This window comes from Epinephelus fuscoguttatus, linkage group LG10, assembly GCF_011397635.1.
Source record: "Epinephelus fuscoguttatus linkage group LG10, E.fuscoguttatus.final_Chr_v1".
In the NCBI taxonomy this organism is placed as follows: Eukaryota; Metazoa; Chordata; class Actinopteri; order Perciformes; family Serranidae; genus Epinephelus; species Epinephelus fuscoguttatus.
In genome coordinates, this window is record NC_064761.1 from 39,487,493 (window position 1) to 39,503,768 (window position 16,276).

A 16,276-nucleotide genomic window follows, 5' to 3' on the forward strand; every position below is an offset into this window, starting at 1 on the left:
ACCACCTCCACCAGTGTCTGGACTCCATGGGGGGATTTAATCTGCTGCTAAAATATCTCCCTCCGGTGTCCAAGCACCAAAGACTTCTGTAAAATCTTAAGCCCTTTTTAGACAGGAATTGTGCAAATTTGCAGGAAAGCCCAATCAGTCTTCTTTCAGCATTGGCAGTATAAAAACAAAATCGGGGAGTGCAGCAAAATGCCACCTACCTACTTTTGTTTATATAGAATGTGGCTTTTTTGGGGCAATGGGGGGCGTGAGCAAGTAACAAAACGTGTAGCTCAGCGTGTGACGTAAACAGTGACGTGGGAGGGAAGCTGTGGCTGGTCAGTCCTTCGGTGATTCTCTCGTAAATCGGCCCGTTCTTCACCGTCCCCGTCATCTGACGGTTAATGGCCTCTTCATTTGTGAGGACAAGGAGGGCGCGCAATTCTTTGTCTCCCCAGTTGCTCATCTTTACAGTGTCTGTCAGGTTTGTGTTTCCCTCTTGCTACTAGCTGCTCGGTAATTCCTGCTATCAGCTGTTTCCTGTTTATCCACCGCCAGTGGCTCGCATGTGCACCGTCATCACCAGCTCCTCCCACAAGTCATCAACAGCCCCTCCCGTTGCGGAAGGCCGCCTTGGTCTGTTTAAACACTAACTGGCAGTGTAAAAGGGGCTTTTATCAGCATCTGCTAATCTGTACACTCAAATTCTGTATTAAATATTATCTTTACTTCATTCTTCTGTCTCTCCTGATTGAAGTATCGTCACGTCTGGCTCCAAAAAACTAAGATGGCGACGGCCGAAATGCCAAACTTGAGGCTTCAAAACGGGAGTCCAAAAACCCTAAGGGGTTTGTTTTTTAACTGTATAATGAGAAAGTTGGTCTGGCTGGTGAGCGGTGCTTGGTAGTCCTGTTGAACTGTATCCAACATGGTGGCCGGGTCACAAACTTTCTAATTTTAAAGCTTACTAAAACACTAAAACAGCTGCTTTAGAGACTCCTCGGCTCTGATTGGCTGTTTTCCTTCACATGCAGCCATTAGAAAAGCTACAAGGCCACAGAGGAGGCAGAGGAGTGTGATTTCTTTTACAGATTATGTCTTATTTAGCGCTGTGTGAATATATTTTAGCAATTTCAGCAAATATTTTCATATAAAGTTACCAACTGTAGCTTTAATCCACACTGGACGGCTCAGTCACTGTTGCTGAGCAAACAGAAGCAGACTAAGCCATTGTTTTTCTGCGAGAGGTCGGCCTGTCTCACATCAGCAAACCTATCTGGCTCCTTGGACGCTTGAACAAACAGAAGCACTTTTACTGCAGTGCCCACATTATTGTTTGCATGTCACACAGGGAGGACTGGTTAGCTGAGGTGTGTCCTGGTTTAACCATTAACCTCAGACTTAATCCAGTGAAGGTCCTCTGCTGACTTCCTCGAATCACTAACTTCTGGGAGTATCACTTGAGCCTCCGTAACACTTTATTTTTTGCCTTTTTTGGATTTTGCGTTTTGTTCTTTGGGGAAATGTTGGAAAAAATCTTAGTCCTGCTCTGTTTGTCCTCTGCTTTGGCACAGGAGCTCTGTGAACCAGGTGAGTGAGTGTATTTAATACCTTAACATGTGTCGTATTCACATTTTATCCTCGCAGATACTGTCAGCAAACACAGGCTTTGTTGCAGTGAGGTGGCTGGTCCAGTTGTGTTTCTTTGTTGCCTCTCTGGTGTGGAATGCAGCTCCTAATCTGAAACAAAATCGGATTAGACACATAACTCAAACGTTTGCTTCCTAACAACAACCTCCGTGTGACATCAACAGGTACTCTGAAATACATGCTGGCTTTCTACAACTCTGGGAGGAAGTAACTGATGGAGCTGACATGAAATGATGTTGGACCCTCCTAACAGCTAACAGTGCATTTAAATATGTTTCATCTTTATAGATAATTCATTTGCCACTCAAGTGCGACTCAGCATCAAAACCGCTCTGGGAGATAAAGCTGTACGTATGTATTCAAATATTCATCAAAGCATCAGATCATAAACTGTCTGACTGTGTTATATGTCGTTCTGATAATGTAATAATAATGATTTATTCATAATCTACTGATCATTCATGCAACCAGCTGAACTTATAAACAGCAATATGCTGAATATTATCTAAAACTGACTGTGTGACGACTAACTACAAGGACAAGGTTCATCTGATGGTCAGTTAACCTTAGAGGTCGTTACTGACAAGAGAACATGTTTGTGTTTGTGCTGTTGCAGTACGACTGGAATGACAATGAAATGTACTTTTTCCGAGCGACTCTGGCTTTTGCCATGAGGAATCATTTCAGCGGCCAGGAATTTAAGTAAGACAACTTTAATGTGTTCTCTTTTGCAGTTTGATCTTAAAGGAGCAGTGTGTAAGATTTAGGGGGGCTTCATGGCGTCTAGCGGTGAGGATTTCAGATTTTAACCAGCTGAAGCTTCTCCAGGTTTGAATTTCTTCAGTGTTCATTGTTCAGGAGGTTTTTACCAGGAGCCGAAATATACGCAGAGGATTCATCCTCTCAAAAACAAACAGACCAGGTGATTAAAACCAGTAAAAACACAGAATAAAGCAGTTTCACATTACAAAACAGAGCAGGTGATTTACTGTTCTCACTCTCAAGTCGTTAATATCCAGCGCTTGGGCACTGACTTGCAGCGTCCGACACTGATGATAAATTTGGTTTTCGTGTCCTGCGTCTAAAGCCAAACCCTATTCTTTTTTCCTAAACCCAACCACGTGTGTTTGTTGTTGGAGGAAATCCTCGGTGCTGTACCGATGTAGTGCATTTATTTTGAAAGAGACTGTAAATAAACGTTAAATTTCCTGTGAAAAACAGAAGTGTATTTTGAAAGAAGGGCGTCAACAACCAACGCACCCAGGGTACCTTTCACGTCGTATGTGGATGTGGAAAGTCCATGAGCAAATGTCGACATGTGACAAGGTCACAGTAGCTATGTTTCCATCCAAAAGTGATTCGAATCATTGGGAAATGGGCATTAAAAGAAATACGAAACCTGTGTGTTTCCATAAATGTTTTGGTGAAAACTGCGAACTCGCGCAAGTTTTCCGCAGAACCGGAAACAAAACAAGTCTCGCATTCTTCTTCTTCTACGTTTTCTGGCAGTTGGCAACCAGCTTGTAAATGCATTACCGCCTTCCCAACCCGGAGTGTGGATATCACCATGGAGGGAGGTGCGCTACGTCAGACTTAATTCAAACATAACTGTTTCCATCCCCCGTTTTGTGAATCAACATTTTTTTGAATCAACCAAAACTTGGTTAAAGCGAGCGTATTTTAGTTTGTGCGAATCAGGGGATTTTAATTCGCATTTTTGCGTTTCCATCACAATTGTCCGATGCGATACTTCTAGATTCGCATCTAAACAGGCTGATGGAAACATGGCTACTGAGAATGTGTTCCTGAAAAATGAAGCTTATATGGAAGTGCCAAAAACTGCAGTTTCTCTAATGACCACTTGAGGCTGGCTCCAAAATGGAGTAAATAACCATAGACTGCATGTTAAAATGCCCAACTTTACAGCAGTAATAAACATGTACAAGAGCTGAATCTTTAGAAAAATCACCCATTTACATTTTAATAAAGTTACACATAAGTAAGAGCGGGGCAACTTGAGTGACTGTCTGTCTGTAAATTGACACTTCAGTTACTTCTGGCTCCAAAAATCCAAGATGGCAACTGCTGAAATGTTAAACTCAAGGCTTCGAAACGACAGTCCACAAACCAGTGGGTGACATCATGGAAGCTACGTCCATTATTTTATACAGTCTGTGTGGCCAAAACAGGAAAACACGAATGGCCCTATCTAGAGCCAGCGTTTGGTTTGTCCGTCCTGGGCTACTGTAGAAACATGGCAGTGCAACATGGTGATGTCCATAAACGAGGACCCGCTCCCAACATAGATATAAATGGCTCATTCTGAGATAAAAATACCCACAACAATTCTTATTTTCAGGAGACTATACAGCAAAGAAAACATACTTATTATATTGTATTCTATTTCTGCCAACATATCCCCCTAAATCCTTCACACTGGACCTTTAAATGCAAAAGTTCAGGAATGCTTTTGTGTGTTCATAAAACAGGCACAACAACTATAAAACTATAATCTATTTTTACTGTGATAAAATCATTGACTCACGGTTTATGAACATGTTATGACACTGATGTGGTCTTTATTGTCTTGTGAAACGTCCCCCAGTGTGTCGAACATCCTTGTATGTAAGGAGACAGTCAGAGTGTCCTTCTGGTTCGTGGTGACGTCACCGTTGAACCCTTCAAGCCTTGTTCCTAAAGGAGACGTGGACAAGGCCATAAGGTAATCACACGATGCACTGACACTGCAGGAAATGTTATTTTCTCTTTGGCCATTCCTCAGAGAGGTCAGAGGTCACATTCAACTCTGAGTCAATGTCCTTTGTAATGCTTTATTTCTCATGTTTGGGTTTAACGATATTTAATGATATTTTATTGTATCGAATACTATTGAAGATTTGAGTGAAGGGAGTGTTGAGCTATAAAGCGACAATCTTGTCCATCACTGCTGCAACCTTCACTGACTTCTGGGTGGTGACAAGGACACAGATACATGCGGCCGAGTTAAAGTTTATCCTCAGGCCTCACTGGAGCTGATTAAGAAGGTGTAACAACATGGTGGATGTTTGTATTGAGCCATTACTCGTTTAAATTGTTTGGGAAACTAGTAAGGACACCTCCTGAACTCTTACCTTTGGAGGTTTTCAAGGTTCAAGTCAGTGAACTCAATCACACCATGTGTCTCTAAAAACACCCAGATTTGGTAGCACAATCGCCACTAGAAAAGCTGGGATGTGTCAATTAAAACACCTAGGTTATGTGGCAAGTCGCTGCTGAAAACATAGTGGTGTGTTGCTTATGAACACCTAGATTTGGTGGCACAATTGCCAATGGTATGTCACTGCTATGTGTTGCTAAAAACACCCAGGTTTAGTCGCACGCACAAACTCCGTCAGAAATGTTGTGATGTGTTTCTAAAAACACCCAGGTTTAATAGCATAATCGCTGCTGAAAGAGCTGCAATGTGTTGCTAAAAAACACCTGGGTTTGGTGGCACAGTTGCCACTTGATTACTGTGATGTGTTGCTAAATAATACCCAGGTTCAGTGGCACAAACACCATTTGAAATGCTGCCATGTGTCATTAAAAACACCCAGATTTGGTAGCACAATTGCCACTAGAAAAGCTGTGATGTGTCCATAAAAAACACCTAGATTATGTGGCCAGTCACCGCTGAAAATGCAGTGATGCGTTGCTTAAAAACACCTGAATTTTGTGCCATAATTGCCACTGCAATCACTGCAATGTGTCGCTAAAAACACCCAAGTTTAGAAGTGCAAACACCGTTGGAAATGCTGCTGTGTATCACTAAAAAACACCCAGATTTTCTCGCACAATTGCTGCTGAAAATGCCGCAATGTGTTCCTACAGAACATCCAGGTTTGGTGTCACAATTGCCTCTGGAAATGCCACATTTTGTGTCGCTAAAAAGCACACAATCACTGCTGGAAAAACTGTGATGTGTTGCTAAAAAACACCCAGGTTCAGTGGCAAAAACAATGTTGGAAATGCCGCGATGTGTCACTAAAAACATCCAGATTTGGCAGCACAATCGCCTCGAGAAAGGTTGTGATGTGTCCACAAACAACACCTAGATTATGTGGCAAGCTGCTGCTGGAAACGCAGTGGTGTTGCTTTGGTTTGGTGGCATAATCGCTGCTAGAAAAACTGTTCTGTGTCACTTAAAAAACACCTCAGTTTGGTGGCATAAGTGCTGCTGGAAATGCCAAGATTTTTCTCAAAAAAAGAAAAAAGTAACCTAGTTTGGTCAAACAATTGCCACTGCAATATGTCACTAAAAACACCCAGATTTAGTAGCATAACCGCTGCTGAAAATGCTGCAATGCGTGTCGCTAAATAGCACACAATCACTGCTGGAAATGTTGGGATGTGCTGCTAAAAACACCTAAGTTTAGTGGCATAATTACTGCTGGAATCACTGTAATATGTCACTAAAAAAACACCCAGATCCAGTGTCACAAACACTGTTGGAAATGCTGCGATGTGTCACTACAAAGCACCCTCATTAGGTCGCACATTTTTCGCTAGAACAGCTGTGATGTGCCAATAAATAACACCTACATTCTGTGGCATAATCACCACTGGAAATGCCACGATTTGTCTCAACAAAGTAACCTGGTTTGGTGGCACAACTGCAAATGGAATCACTGCAACGTGTCACCAAAAAACACCCAGGTTTAGTGGCACAATTGGCGCTGGAAAAGTGTCTGGCTAATGGACAACCAGTTTTGCTGTTTGTTAACATTAGTCTGTAGCTTGGCAGCTGTCTCACATAGGTGTCCTGCCATCCACCATAGTAGTAGTCAGAACTACCTTTTTTGGAACTGTTTATATAATACGTAATATACAGTACAGGCCAAAAGTTTGGACACACCTTCTCATTCAATGCGTTTTCTTTATTTTCATGACTATTTACATTGTAGATTCTCACTGAAGGCATCATAACTATGAATGAACACTATTGGCTATTTTGAAGAAACTAGAATATAAAACATGTTTTCAGTTATTTCACCTTTTTTTGTTAAGTACATAACTCCACATGTGTTCATTCATAGTTTTGATGCCTTCAGTGAGAATCTACAATGCCAACATTTCATTCTGGTGGCTGGGCTGGATTGCGAGGACATTTTGGAGTCTGTGCATCTCCCCAAGCTCTGGCATAAAATTTAGCCATCAGCTGCATATTTTTGCATCAATACATGCAGTAAAATCTGACTGGTGTCAGACACATGTCAGGCTGAAAACAGCCAGTATTCATATTTTAAATCTAAACTTTTCTTTTTTAAAAATAGAAAGTCCAGGAACCGCATCAACAGCGCATTTCTTCTAACTGATAAAACTCTGGAGTTCATCGACATCCCTCCCACACTGGCAGCACCAGTCAACCCTGACACTCCTCCATGGCTCATTGTGTTTGGGGTGGTCATGGGCGCTGTGGGTGCTGGGATCGTCGTTCTGCTTGTGTCGTCTCTGGTCCAAAAGAAACGGTAAGCAGATGACTGTAGATGATTTTCCTTTCTCACTGTGTTAATGTGATCACAGAGCTCAGTCAGACTTGTCTCTGGTTTCTTCCTCCAGCAAGAAGAACAAGAAAAATGACGATGAGGATGACGAAGAAGACGACACACAAGCGAAAACGGTGGAAAATGGCGCTGTGAGCGAGGGTGTTTACAACATGTCGTTCTCAGATGACGAACGATTCACACAGATGTGAAACTATGGAAACTATGGAAACTCTTCCACGTCAGCAAAGTTATGAAGCTGCTCCAGGTGGACCTCTGTTGCACTGTGAGCTTCAATCTGCAGAATCATTTTAAAGCTGTAATTCATCAGAAATGTTTGATTTAAAGGAGCAGTGTGTCAAATTTAGTGGCTTCTAGTGGTGAGGAGTGCAGACTACAACCAGCTGAAACATCCCCCTTGTACCAGGCATCAACTCCTGGTTAGAATTCCTTTAGTGTTCATTGTTCAGGAGGTTGTTACCAGGAGCCGAACTATCCGCAGAGGTCTCTTCTTCTCAAAAAACAAATGGAGCAGGTGATTAAAACCAGTAAAAACAACAATTAAAGCAGTTTCACTTTACATATCAGTGTTTCTGCGACGCCGTTTGGCTCGTCACACACGGGCCCGTAGAGCAGCACCTGCTAATCTGTGCTCATCTAATTTCTCTGATGAATTAAGATCCAGGGACCTGTTGCACAAACACTTTCAGTTAAGATTTTCCTTCTAGTCAGAGTTGTTTCCTCAAAATGAAATCTGTTGCACAAAACACCCTCAAATCTTCTCCTTAAGATTTCCTTTAAATGTTCACTACTATCTGACTATTGGCCAATTTTGTGAGACGATAACAGGCATCACAAACATAAGTCCAAGCAAACAAACAATCTCCATGGAAACTTAAACTGCTGTAAAATCTCTTCCAACACAGCAAATGAGTTAATGTTTTTCTTGAACTCATGAAACTTTTAAAGGGATTCTGTGCAACTATGTAAGTCCCTCAGGTGAGGAGAAATTAAGCCTTAAGTGTCACACTTGAGGGGAAAACTTCAGGGGCCGTATTCACAAAATATTCCTAGTCGAAGAGTTGCTCTTAGCGATAAAATTCTTAGAAAAATCTTATAATTTACATGTTTTCCTAGAATTTTCCCTTAAAGTTAAGACTAGGTCCTTGTAAAGATAGAAGTTATTCACAGCCTTAGACCTTAAAAGAGCTCCTAAGGCGAAAAACTGTTTGGAATAGGGATGAGGACTTTAAAAGTTTCTTAATCTGAGGAGAAAATGGTGGAAACACAAAGAGGTCCAAGAGATATTCTCCAAACTCTGGATGACGGTGAGTAAATGAAATGCTACAGATTAGATCATGCAGGTGTTATGTTAGTGGTCGATCTCATTAAGGATACGCACACATCTCCCACCTAACGTCATAACACAAGAAATAAAATGACCAGCACTAAGCCTTCCATCAGCAGAGTGATCACATGTACAATGGCAGCACTGTCACAGTCAGCAGTTCATTTCATCTCCACTGGGTGTCCACACCTTACAGGCTCACAAAGGGGTGTGTCTGTGACAACCAATCACATCTGTTAAAAGAATGCAGCACACCAAGCAACAGGGTCAACCACACTTCCTCACTAAGGTAAAAGTTTCTGTCCCTTCCTTGCTCAGAGTTGCTGTGAGAACTTTCCTAAATCACTCCTACGCTAGGACTCCTTACTATTTTTTTAGGCTAAGTTAAAAGCTCTCTGAGTGTTCTCAGGATGTCTGTGAATACAGCCTGAGGTGTTTTGTGCAACCGGTCCCAGACGCTCAGGAGGATTTTACCGTGAGCTGAATTTTCTTTTTTGTCAACACACTGAAAAAAGTCGTTTTATGATTAAAATCTGTGTTTTTCAAACACTGCTTATCATGATTGCAGAGGGGCTGCTAACTAAGGTGGCCAAATCAAAAAAAAAAAAATGTCCCTACCTGTTGCCTGTGCTTAGTTTGTCCCTTCTGAGCTGCTGTAGAAACATAGCAGTGCAACATGGCAGACTCCGTGGGCGAAGACCTGCTCCCTATGTAGATATAAAGACTCATTCAAAGGTAACAAAAACACAGCAGTTCTTATTTTCAGGTGATTATACACTAAAGAAAAGACACTTATTACATTACATTACATTTCTGCCAATATATCCCTCTAAATCCTACACACTTTAAATGATTTAATACATTTTCATGATTCTTTTCTGTTGGTGAAGTCGTTCTCTAAACATCTCTATAATCTCATTACCTGCTGCCTTAAAAAGAAACAAGCACTCACAGTTTTTAATGCTTTTCATTTTCTAAATAAATGTTTGAATCTTCTCTGTTTAGGGATGATAAACTGTAGATCTCTGTGAGAAGGCGTGTGTGTGTGTGTGTGGATGTTTGGACAAAGCCTTAATCTGTTGACTGTACTAACCACTTACTCTACTGTATATTTAAACACACGGTTCTTATTCAGCAAACAGAAAGAGATGGAAACCAGCAAGAAACTGGTCCAATGTAAAACAAAGGCTCATTCTGTGTGTATTTAAAATTGGGATTTAAGTCAAAATAATAAATCTTGATATGTGTAAGCCCTGTCATGATACGGAGTATGCATAAATGTAGATGTATCTATCCACGAGTGTAGGATTTGAACATTGGGGTTGACACATGAAACAGTAGGTTTGGGGGAGTCAGACACTTTTCCATCATGTTCTACTTTGTGCCTTTTTCTGCATGAATTTATGATGTACATGTCTAAATTCTGTCAAAATAAAAGCCCTCTGCTACTTTCATGTTTTCATTTCAGGGCACAAATGCACATGATCTGAATATTGAGGCGTGTTCCCCCCTGAAATCCTCGCCTGTGTACGATGGCTCTGTTCTATATTCAACCTGCACCTTTGTCCGAAATTTGAATGATTTTGATGTGATCAAATCAAAACGAGGGCCCAGAGGTGATGTCAGCTGCTGGATGTCTGCTACTATTGTGTCTGCTGCCATTCTCTTTCTTTTCCCAGCGTGACAGTGGAAAACACCCTGAAGTCTGCAGCAGCTGCAGGAGTGAAGCAGCTTCTCTAAATGAAATGCTAAGTTGCAAAAATGAGATTATTGTTTAAACAAAGAGTGGTCAAGCTCATTACCATGACTGGGCACATTTGTATGACTTGTGGTGACAGTCAGAGCAGCACAACATCCTACGCAGATATTTGTATGACATTTGGTTCCCTTGTTGGCCTCACTGGTCGAGATAAACGCCTGATTTTGTGGTTTTCCTTTTGTTTTATGTGAAGAGTTTGTAGAGGCCTGAAGGGCTAAACATCCAATGACTCATAAGAAAAAAAATATTGAGAGGAAAGTCAAATAAACAAAGATCTGTGGAGCAGGAATATGTCTTTTTGCTTTCCTATCCTGGCAATCATTGCCTGACCCCTTACATATATTCTACAACTGTTACGGGGCTCTGACTGGAGCCTATCCCAGCTGACATTGGGTGAGAGGCAGGGTTCACCCTGGACAGGTCACCAGACTATCACAGCACTGACACATAGAGACAGACAACCATTCACACTCACATTCACACCTACAGACAATTTAGAGTCACCAGTTAACCTGCATGTCTTTGGACTGTGGGAGGAAGCTGGAGCACCTGGAGGAAACCCACGCTGACACAGGGAGAACATGCAAACTCTGCACAGAAGGGCTCCCCCACCCTGGGTTTGAACCCTCTTGCTGTGAGGCGATTATGCTAAACACTGCACCACCTATGTCAGACAAGCTTGACAAAAACATTGACAGAAGGATGTATTCACAATGTTAGCTTTTACGAACAAGGCAAAACATGAACTCAGGCTCATAGAAAAACACAGAAGTAGAGACTGGTGCCGTGTGTGTGTGTGTGTGTCCCCATTCCCCCTCTGGGGATCAGTATAGTATGTATTTATTACAGAATATAGACCATGGCTGACCAAACGTTCGTCTCTCTTTACTGTAAAAAATTATGCCAGTTACTTTGGGGCGGCACGTAGCCTTACAGAGATGATATAAACAAATGAACGGTAGCCTTGAGATTTTCTGGCTGATGATAATTCCTGTCATCTTTAAAATATGTCAGCAACTAAAATATGTTCTTCTCCAAATCTCTTTAATGTTACCACAGAAACCATGAGGAAGCAAACCTGGCAAACGTGTTAGCGTGACATCACGGTGACTTGGTCTATAGGAGCAAAATTAGAATTGCAAAAATTAGGAAAACACACCAAAATAATGTATCCTCTTTAGCAAGTATTCCATCCATTCTTTATGTTTCAACTACAAGCTGTCCCTGTCACTTCATACGACAAGATTAACATAACTTCGCCGTAGTTGTCGTAGTAGTTGGCACAACTTTAGGCAAATATCGCACTCTACGGGGATATACCGCTCAATCATTAATAACAAAGATCCACATCTAGTCACATCAACGATGGTTGTTTTCTGATGCGCCTTTATGACTCGTGGCCAAGCAGCAACCTCCACAGGTAAAAAACTAAGCCGATGCTGAATTGCCAAAAACTGCAGTTCTTTGAACAGCCACTTGAGGCTGGCTCCAGAGGCTAATTGATCCCCACAGACCCAACTTTACAGCAGAAAAAAACATGTTTACAGCCTGGTACAAAAACGGGTTTGGTCTCTTTAGCTTATTTCTCCCTTCATGAAAACAGGAGATGACTCTTTATAGAACTCACCAGTTTACATTTCATTAAGACCTAAAGTCACGTATAATTAAGGGCGGGGCAAATCAGCCCCTCACTCCTACACAAGCCTACCCTACAGTCCGAGCCAGTCACTTCTGGCTCTGAAAAACCAAGATGGTGTCGGCCGAAATGCCAAACTCGAGGCTTTAAAACGGTAGTCCACAAAATAATGGTTCGACATCATACACACTGTGTCGTTGGTGCCAGATTGAATTACTTTTTTACATAATCAATATCAGAATCAATCAAATCTCAACAAATTTACAGCACAGTCAATTTTGCTGCCTGAATTTAGCCAATCAAATTTGAGCAACTAGATTTCATTTTTCAAATCCATCAATGACTGAATTTGAACTTGTATATAACATTTTGAATTTTGGAGAATTTTCCATCTAACTTCGTGAAAACAAACCAACAAACAAACGATCAGACCACAGCGTGGTAGAAACAACCAATCAGAGCAGAGCAGTCTCTTACGCAGCTGACGGTCACTTCACAAACTCCAATTGTCAAACCAGACAGCGCTAATCAAATGTTTTCATAAACATATTTTTAGTGTACTGTTTAGCTACAAAATGTGAAAGTCGGTCCGGCTGGTGTAGTGCTTGGTACTCTTGTTTAACTTTATCCAACATGGCGGCAGGGTCACAAACTTTCTTATTTCACAGCTGAACAGTAACTAAAATGTGTTTCTGAAAACACTTGAGGCAAGAAATTGGCAATGCAGTAAAGTCCCCGACACACTGAGCTGACAGTCGGTCGATGTTGCTCTGTCTGTCACACAGTGTGTCCCGCACCGTTGGCCCTTTGTCGACTTTTTTTTTTCAGCCAATTCAGCACATTAAATTATAAACGACGGACCCTGTGGGTGAATCAAATTGCTGATTAGTGCACAGGAAGAAGAACAGAAGTGAGGAGAGTAAAAAAAAACAAACAGCTAAAGTCCGTGGATGATGTCACAGCAGCTACAGTACACCCATTATTTTTAGTTTATTCTTGTGGCTCTCATATTTTTTTGATATAAATATCTGATTTCTTTATTTAACTGTGAGATGAGAAAATGTTTAAGACCCCCCCTGCTCTACATAAAATTTTAGAAACCCTCCCTTCATCAAAACAAAATGCACATACCTCTCCCCTTACCCCCATAACTTTTATTTTAATACCGTCCCTTAGCACTGTGTGAAATCTAATAATAGATCTGAGCCATAAACAGTGTGTCAGTGTCCCACAGCAGCATCTGCCCACCTGAACTTTTCTTAAAAATCAAAGTTAATCAAGCCAGTATGTTGTTTTTATGGATCAAAAGGAAATATGGTCTTTGTCTAGACTGAATCAATTTTCCTGTTGTTCTGTGCTGCTTCATCGTTATATCACACCTCAGTGCTCAGACGACGGACAAGACGCAGTGCACATGTTTAACTTTAGGTGGCACCATTGTACCGTCGGTGGCTGCTGCCTGGACAGACGCTGACGTCCACCACTTCACAGCACTTCTCCTCAGCTCTCTTTAAAGTGTGTGTGAATGCCAATATGCCTTTTACACATTTGAATTTCAAACACATTTTAATTTGCCGTTATTTTATTTTTGTCTAACTATTTTTTTGAAGTGGTAATACAGAAAGTGTCTCACACTCTAACTTGTGAGTCTATATTTAGTTCATTGTTAAATTAAATCTGCTCCTGATCTCCAGGGTGACGACGTGTCTGGCTCTTGATCATCTGTACGGTGACATTTCTGCAGCAGCTATGCCAGAAGATACCCACTGCGTACTGACAATATGCAGCGTGCTGATGACTAGTTATCACTTGGCACTTCATATAATATCCCACTCCCTCTCCTCTGCATTTCACTCTCTTGCCTGAGGAGTCCAGTCTTTTTTACACCTCATTCTTCTTGTCAGGATGCCAAAGATTTTCTGTCAAATTTAGTTTGAAAGCATTGCAATCGTATTAGAGCGGCGGCTGATTAAGACCTAAATTCCCACTGCAGAGGACGCGGGAATAATTGCAGAAAGTCAAATACATTTTTATCATATTACTGAAAATAATGTCATTATTTTAATAACTCATCCAGATACCTTGTGAATAAGGAATGAGCTTTGAAAAATAGCTATAGAAATGAGTCATTGTCGAGTGACAGGCTGCTGAATAACATCACACAATCTCGGAGTAAATGATTATTTTGCTGTTGCTCTGGGCTCGTCACGGGAACAATGCCTGTGTGTACCGCGCCACATGATGGCTTTCGCCTAATTTTGTCTCTTTAAAAGGTGGGAGATAAATAAGCCTTTGGAGATAATTCTAGACCAGCAAACGCAAACACAATAGTGAATTATAATTAATCTTGCGTGGGTGAAATTATGGGGAGCATTGTCTATTGTACGCTTACGCCTGCAACAGTTTAATAACTGAAAATCAGATGCTTAATTTCCTGTGTGGATTGCGGTAAACATCCCCCCTCCTGAAACAATCGTCCACTCATGAGCAATAAGCAGTAAAGCAGACGCTGATATTTATCTACATATGGACGTTATTTACTGTACTTTCACAACAGTACACAAGTCTTTGACAGTGACAATCTAATCATTTCTAACTGTGTGCAGATTGCATAGTGAGCAGATTTTGCTACTCGCTGGAGCCGGACGCTCTCTATGGAGCTACAGAATATCAACGTATACAGTCAGACTCGTCAGAGAGGCTCTGTGAACACACAGCAGTGTCGGCCTGCAGCACTGTACTGTACGCCTGTGAGGGTTTATTCGGATTCAGATTCCAAAGGTTTCTAGTGAGTGTGCCCCTATTAAACTATCAATATTAAACATCACAATTCTGGTCAATATTTAATGAGGCCTATTTTCTAACAATGCAGCTTTCAGGGCTCAGAATCAATATTTCAAAAATGTTAATTTTTCATAACTTTAGCTTTGAAAGCCCAAGTGCATTATTAATATCTGTTACAAGAGAAGTGTGAAAAGTGACAGATTCCATATGCATTTTATAAACATAGTGGAGGTGAAAACTATACGCTGTGCACTGATTCCACCACAAGTCTCGACTGTACTGTCAGCCTGCTGTATTCTCCTCCTGGCAGGGGTGTGTGGGACAAGGAGATCTCTGTCAGAGGCTGTGTATTTTGCCACCCCTGCTGTGTTTAAAATCCATCACTGCTGAAAGAGTTCTCCTCTCTCTAACTTTTCTTTTATTGCAGTCTAGAAATCCCATCTCTGCTGTTCTTGCTCTTTGTCCTCCTTTTGTTTATGAGTCTCATCGTGAGCAGCCGCTGCAGTCTCGCCTCCCTCAGCCGCTCGTGTCTCCCCTCCTCCTCCCTCCTTCTCCTTCTCCCTCTCTCTGATGATCTCCACCAGCCTCTGAAACTTCTGGTTTAACTCCTCCATCCCTCCGACCACTCTCCCATCGTCCTTCTCCCCGTCGCTCTCCAGTGAACTCAGTGACTCAGCCCTTGAGTCACGGCCCTCAAACTCATAAGTCTGCAGTGAGTCATAGGGCGGCTGGGACAGGTCAAAGGTGACCTGGTCCAGACGGATATTCAGGAGGTCTTCCATACGGAGGGGCTGCGGGTTGGTGGCCTCTGCTCTGGCAGGCTCCGCCCCGCATGCCCAGCCTCTGTTGTTGCCAAACATCCCCCCAGGTAAGGACAAAGGCTGCGGGGTCAAATCCTTACTCTGGAGTCTGCACATGTTCAGTAGCTGCACTCCCGCTGGGTACAACCCTCTGCCGCTAGTCCCGTTCATACACGTCCCTCTGCTGTTTGGATTCAGGGAGCCAACAATGCTGTACGTGTCTCCTTTCAGGTAAACAGGAGGGTTCACAGAGCCGATCTCACTGCCATTTGAATAATTTCGCTCTGAAACGGAAGGGATGGAGGAATCAGTGTCAATGTCATCTAACGTGCAGCTGGTGGCTGCAGTGCTGATCTGAGTCTGCGATGACCCCGGTCGCCCCTCTTGCTGGTTTGACGAGGAGCTGGTGTGACTTTGGCATGAAGACTCATTTGGGTCACAGTGGGTCGGATTGGCAGCGTTGGTGGCTGTTGGTGTCGACTCTGCTTCTGGTGGGTTTATCTGGACAAGAGAAGAGGAAGAAGGGTGATATGAGATGATTCAGACACACATGCAGGGATAAATGTACAGAAGCAGAAAGAGGCCATAATGATGACAATATTTTAAGCAACTGAAACACTGCTAACTGTGAAATTACTACTGAATACTGAACGTTGATAGAAAATTCAAATGCGCTCATCTGCACCTCAACAAAGCTGAACCTGATTGAACGAGGGTCTGATCGACTCCATTCCAAATCCTTCTTCATATCCTTTGTAGACCTGATGTTTAAGTTCATTTAACCCTAAT

At 42.1% G+C, this 16,276-nt stretch overlaps 3 protein-coding genes across 8 annotated transcripts in view; 1 reads left to right on the forward strand and 2 right to left on the reverse strand.

Moving 5' to 3' along the window:
- Positions 1 to 4,316, reverse strand: part of reps2 (RALBP1 associated Eps domain containing 2) — a 43,901-nt gene extending 39,585 nt beyond the window's left edge. The window contains exons 1-2 of one of the 3 annotated variants that reach the window (XM_049588936.1): positions 4,184 to 4,316; positions 1,600 to 1,723 (exon numbers count right to left, since the gene is read on the reverse strand). The gene's annotated coding sequence lies outside the window, so the exon portion shown is untranslated. Of the gene's footprint in view, positions 1 to 1,599; positions 1,795 to 4,183 lie in introns of those variants that run through there. The other 2 variants (XM_049588935.1, XM_049588934.1) reach the window with 2 other exon arrangements.
- cltrn (collectrin, amino acid transport regulator) lies at positions 1,323 to 9,956 on the forward strand. Its single transcript, XM_049588945.1, has 6 exons — positions 1,323 to 1,578; positions 1,927 to 1,985; positions 2,255 to 2,340; positions 4,244 to 4,360; positions 6,951 to 7,145; positions 7,237 to 9,956. The coding sequence occupies exons 1-6, from the start codon at positions 1,512 to 1,514 to the stop codon at positions 7,370 to 7,372; spliced, it is 660 nt and encodes a 219-aa protein (XP_049444902.1). The 5' UTR covers positions 1,323 to 1,511; the 3' UTR covers positions 7,373 to 9,956.
- Positions 9,957 to 13,075: 3,119 nt separating this feature from the next.
- The window catches only part of LOC125896394 (cadherin-24), an 80,527-nt gene continuing 77,326 nt past the window's right edge, over positions 13,076 to 16,276 (reverse strand). For all 4 annotated transcript variants that reach the window (XM_049588925.1, XM_049588927.1, XM_049588928.1 and 1 more), the window contains one exon: positions 13,076 to 15,988. In XM_049588925.1, the coding sequence (XP_049444882.1) occupies positions 15,116 to 15,988 (873 nt within the window). In that variant the 3' untranslated portion in view covers positions 13,076 to 15,115. The remainder of the gene's footprint in view (positions 15,989 to 16,276) is intronic.

What these genes read in the sequence shown, in the direction of transcription:
- cltrn (XM_049588945.1), top strand. Translation starts at nt 1,512, where the DNA reads ATGTTGGAAAAAATCTTAGTCCTGCTCTGTTTGTCCTCTGCTTTGGCA. An exon ending in ACAGGAGCTCTGTGAACCAG is followed by an intron (nt 1,579 to 1,926) that starts GTGAGTGAGTGT and finishes TCATCTTTATAG; the next exon opens with ATAATTCATTTGCCACTCAA. An exon ending in TTCAGCGGCCAGGAATTTAA is followed by an intron (nt 2,341 to 4,243) that starts GTAAGACAACTT and finishes AACGTCCCCCAG; the next exon opens with TGTGTCGAACATCCTTGTAT.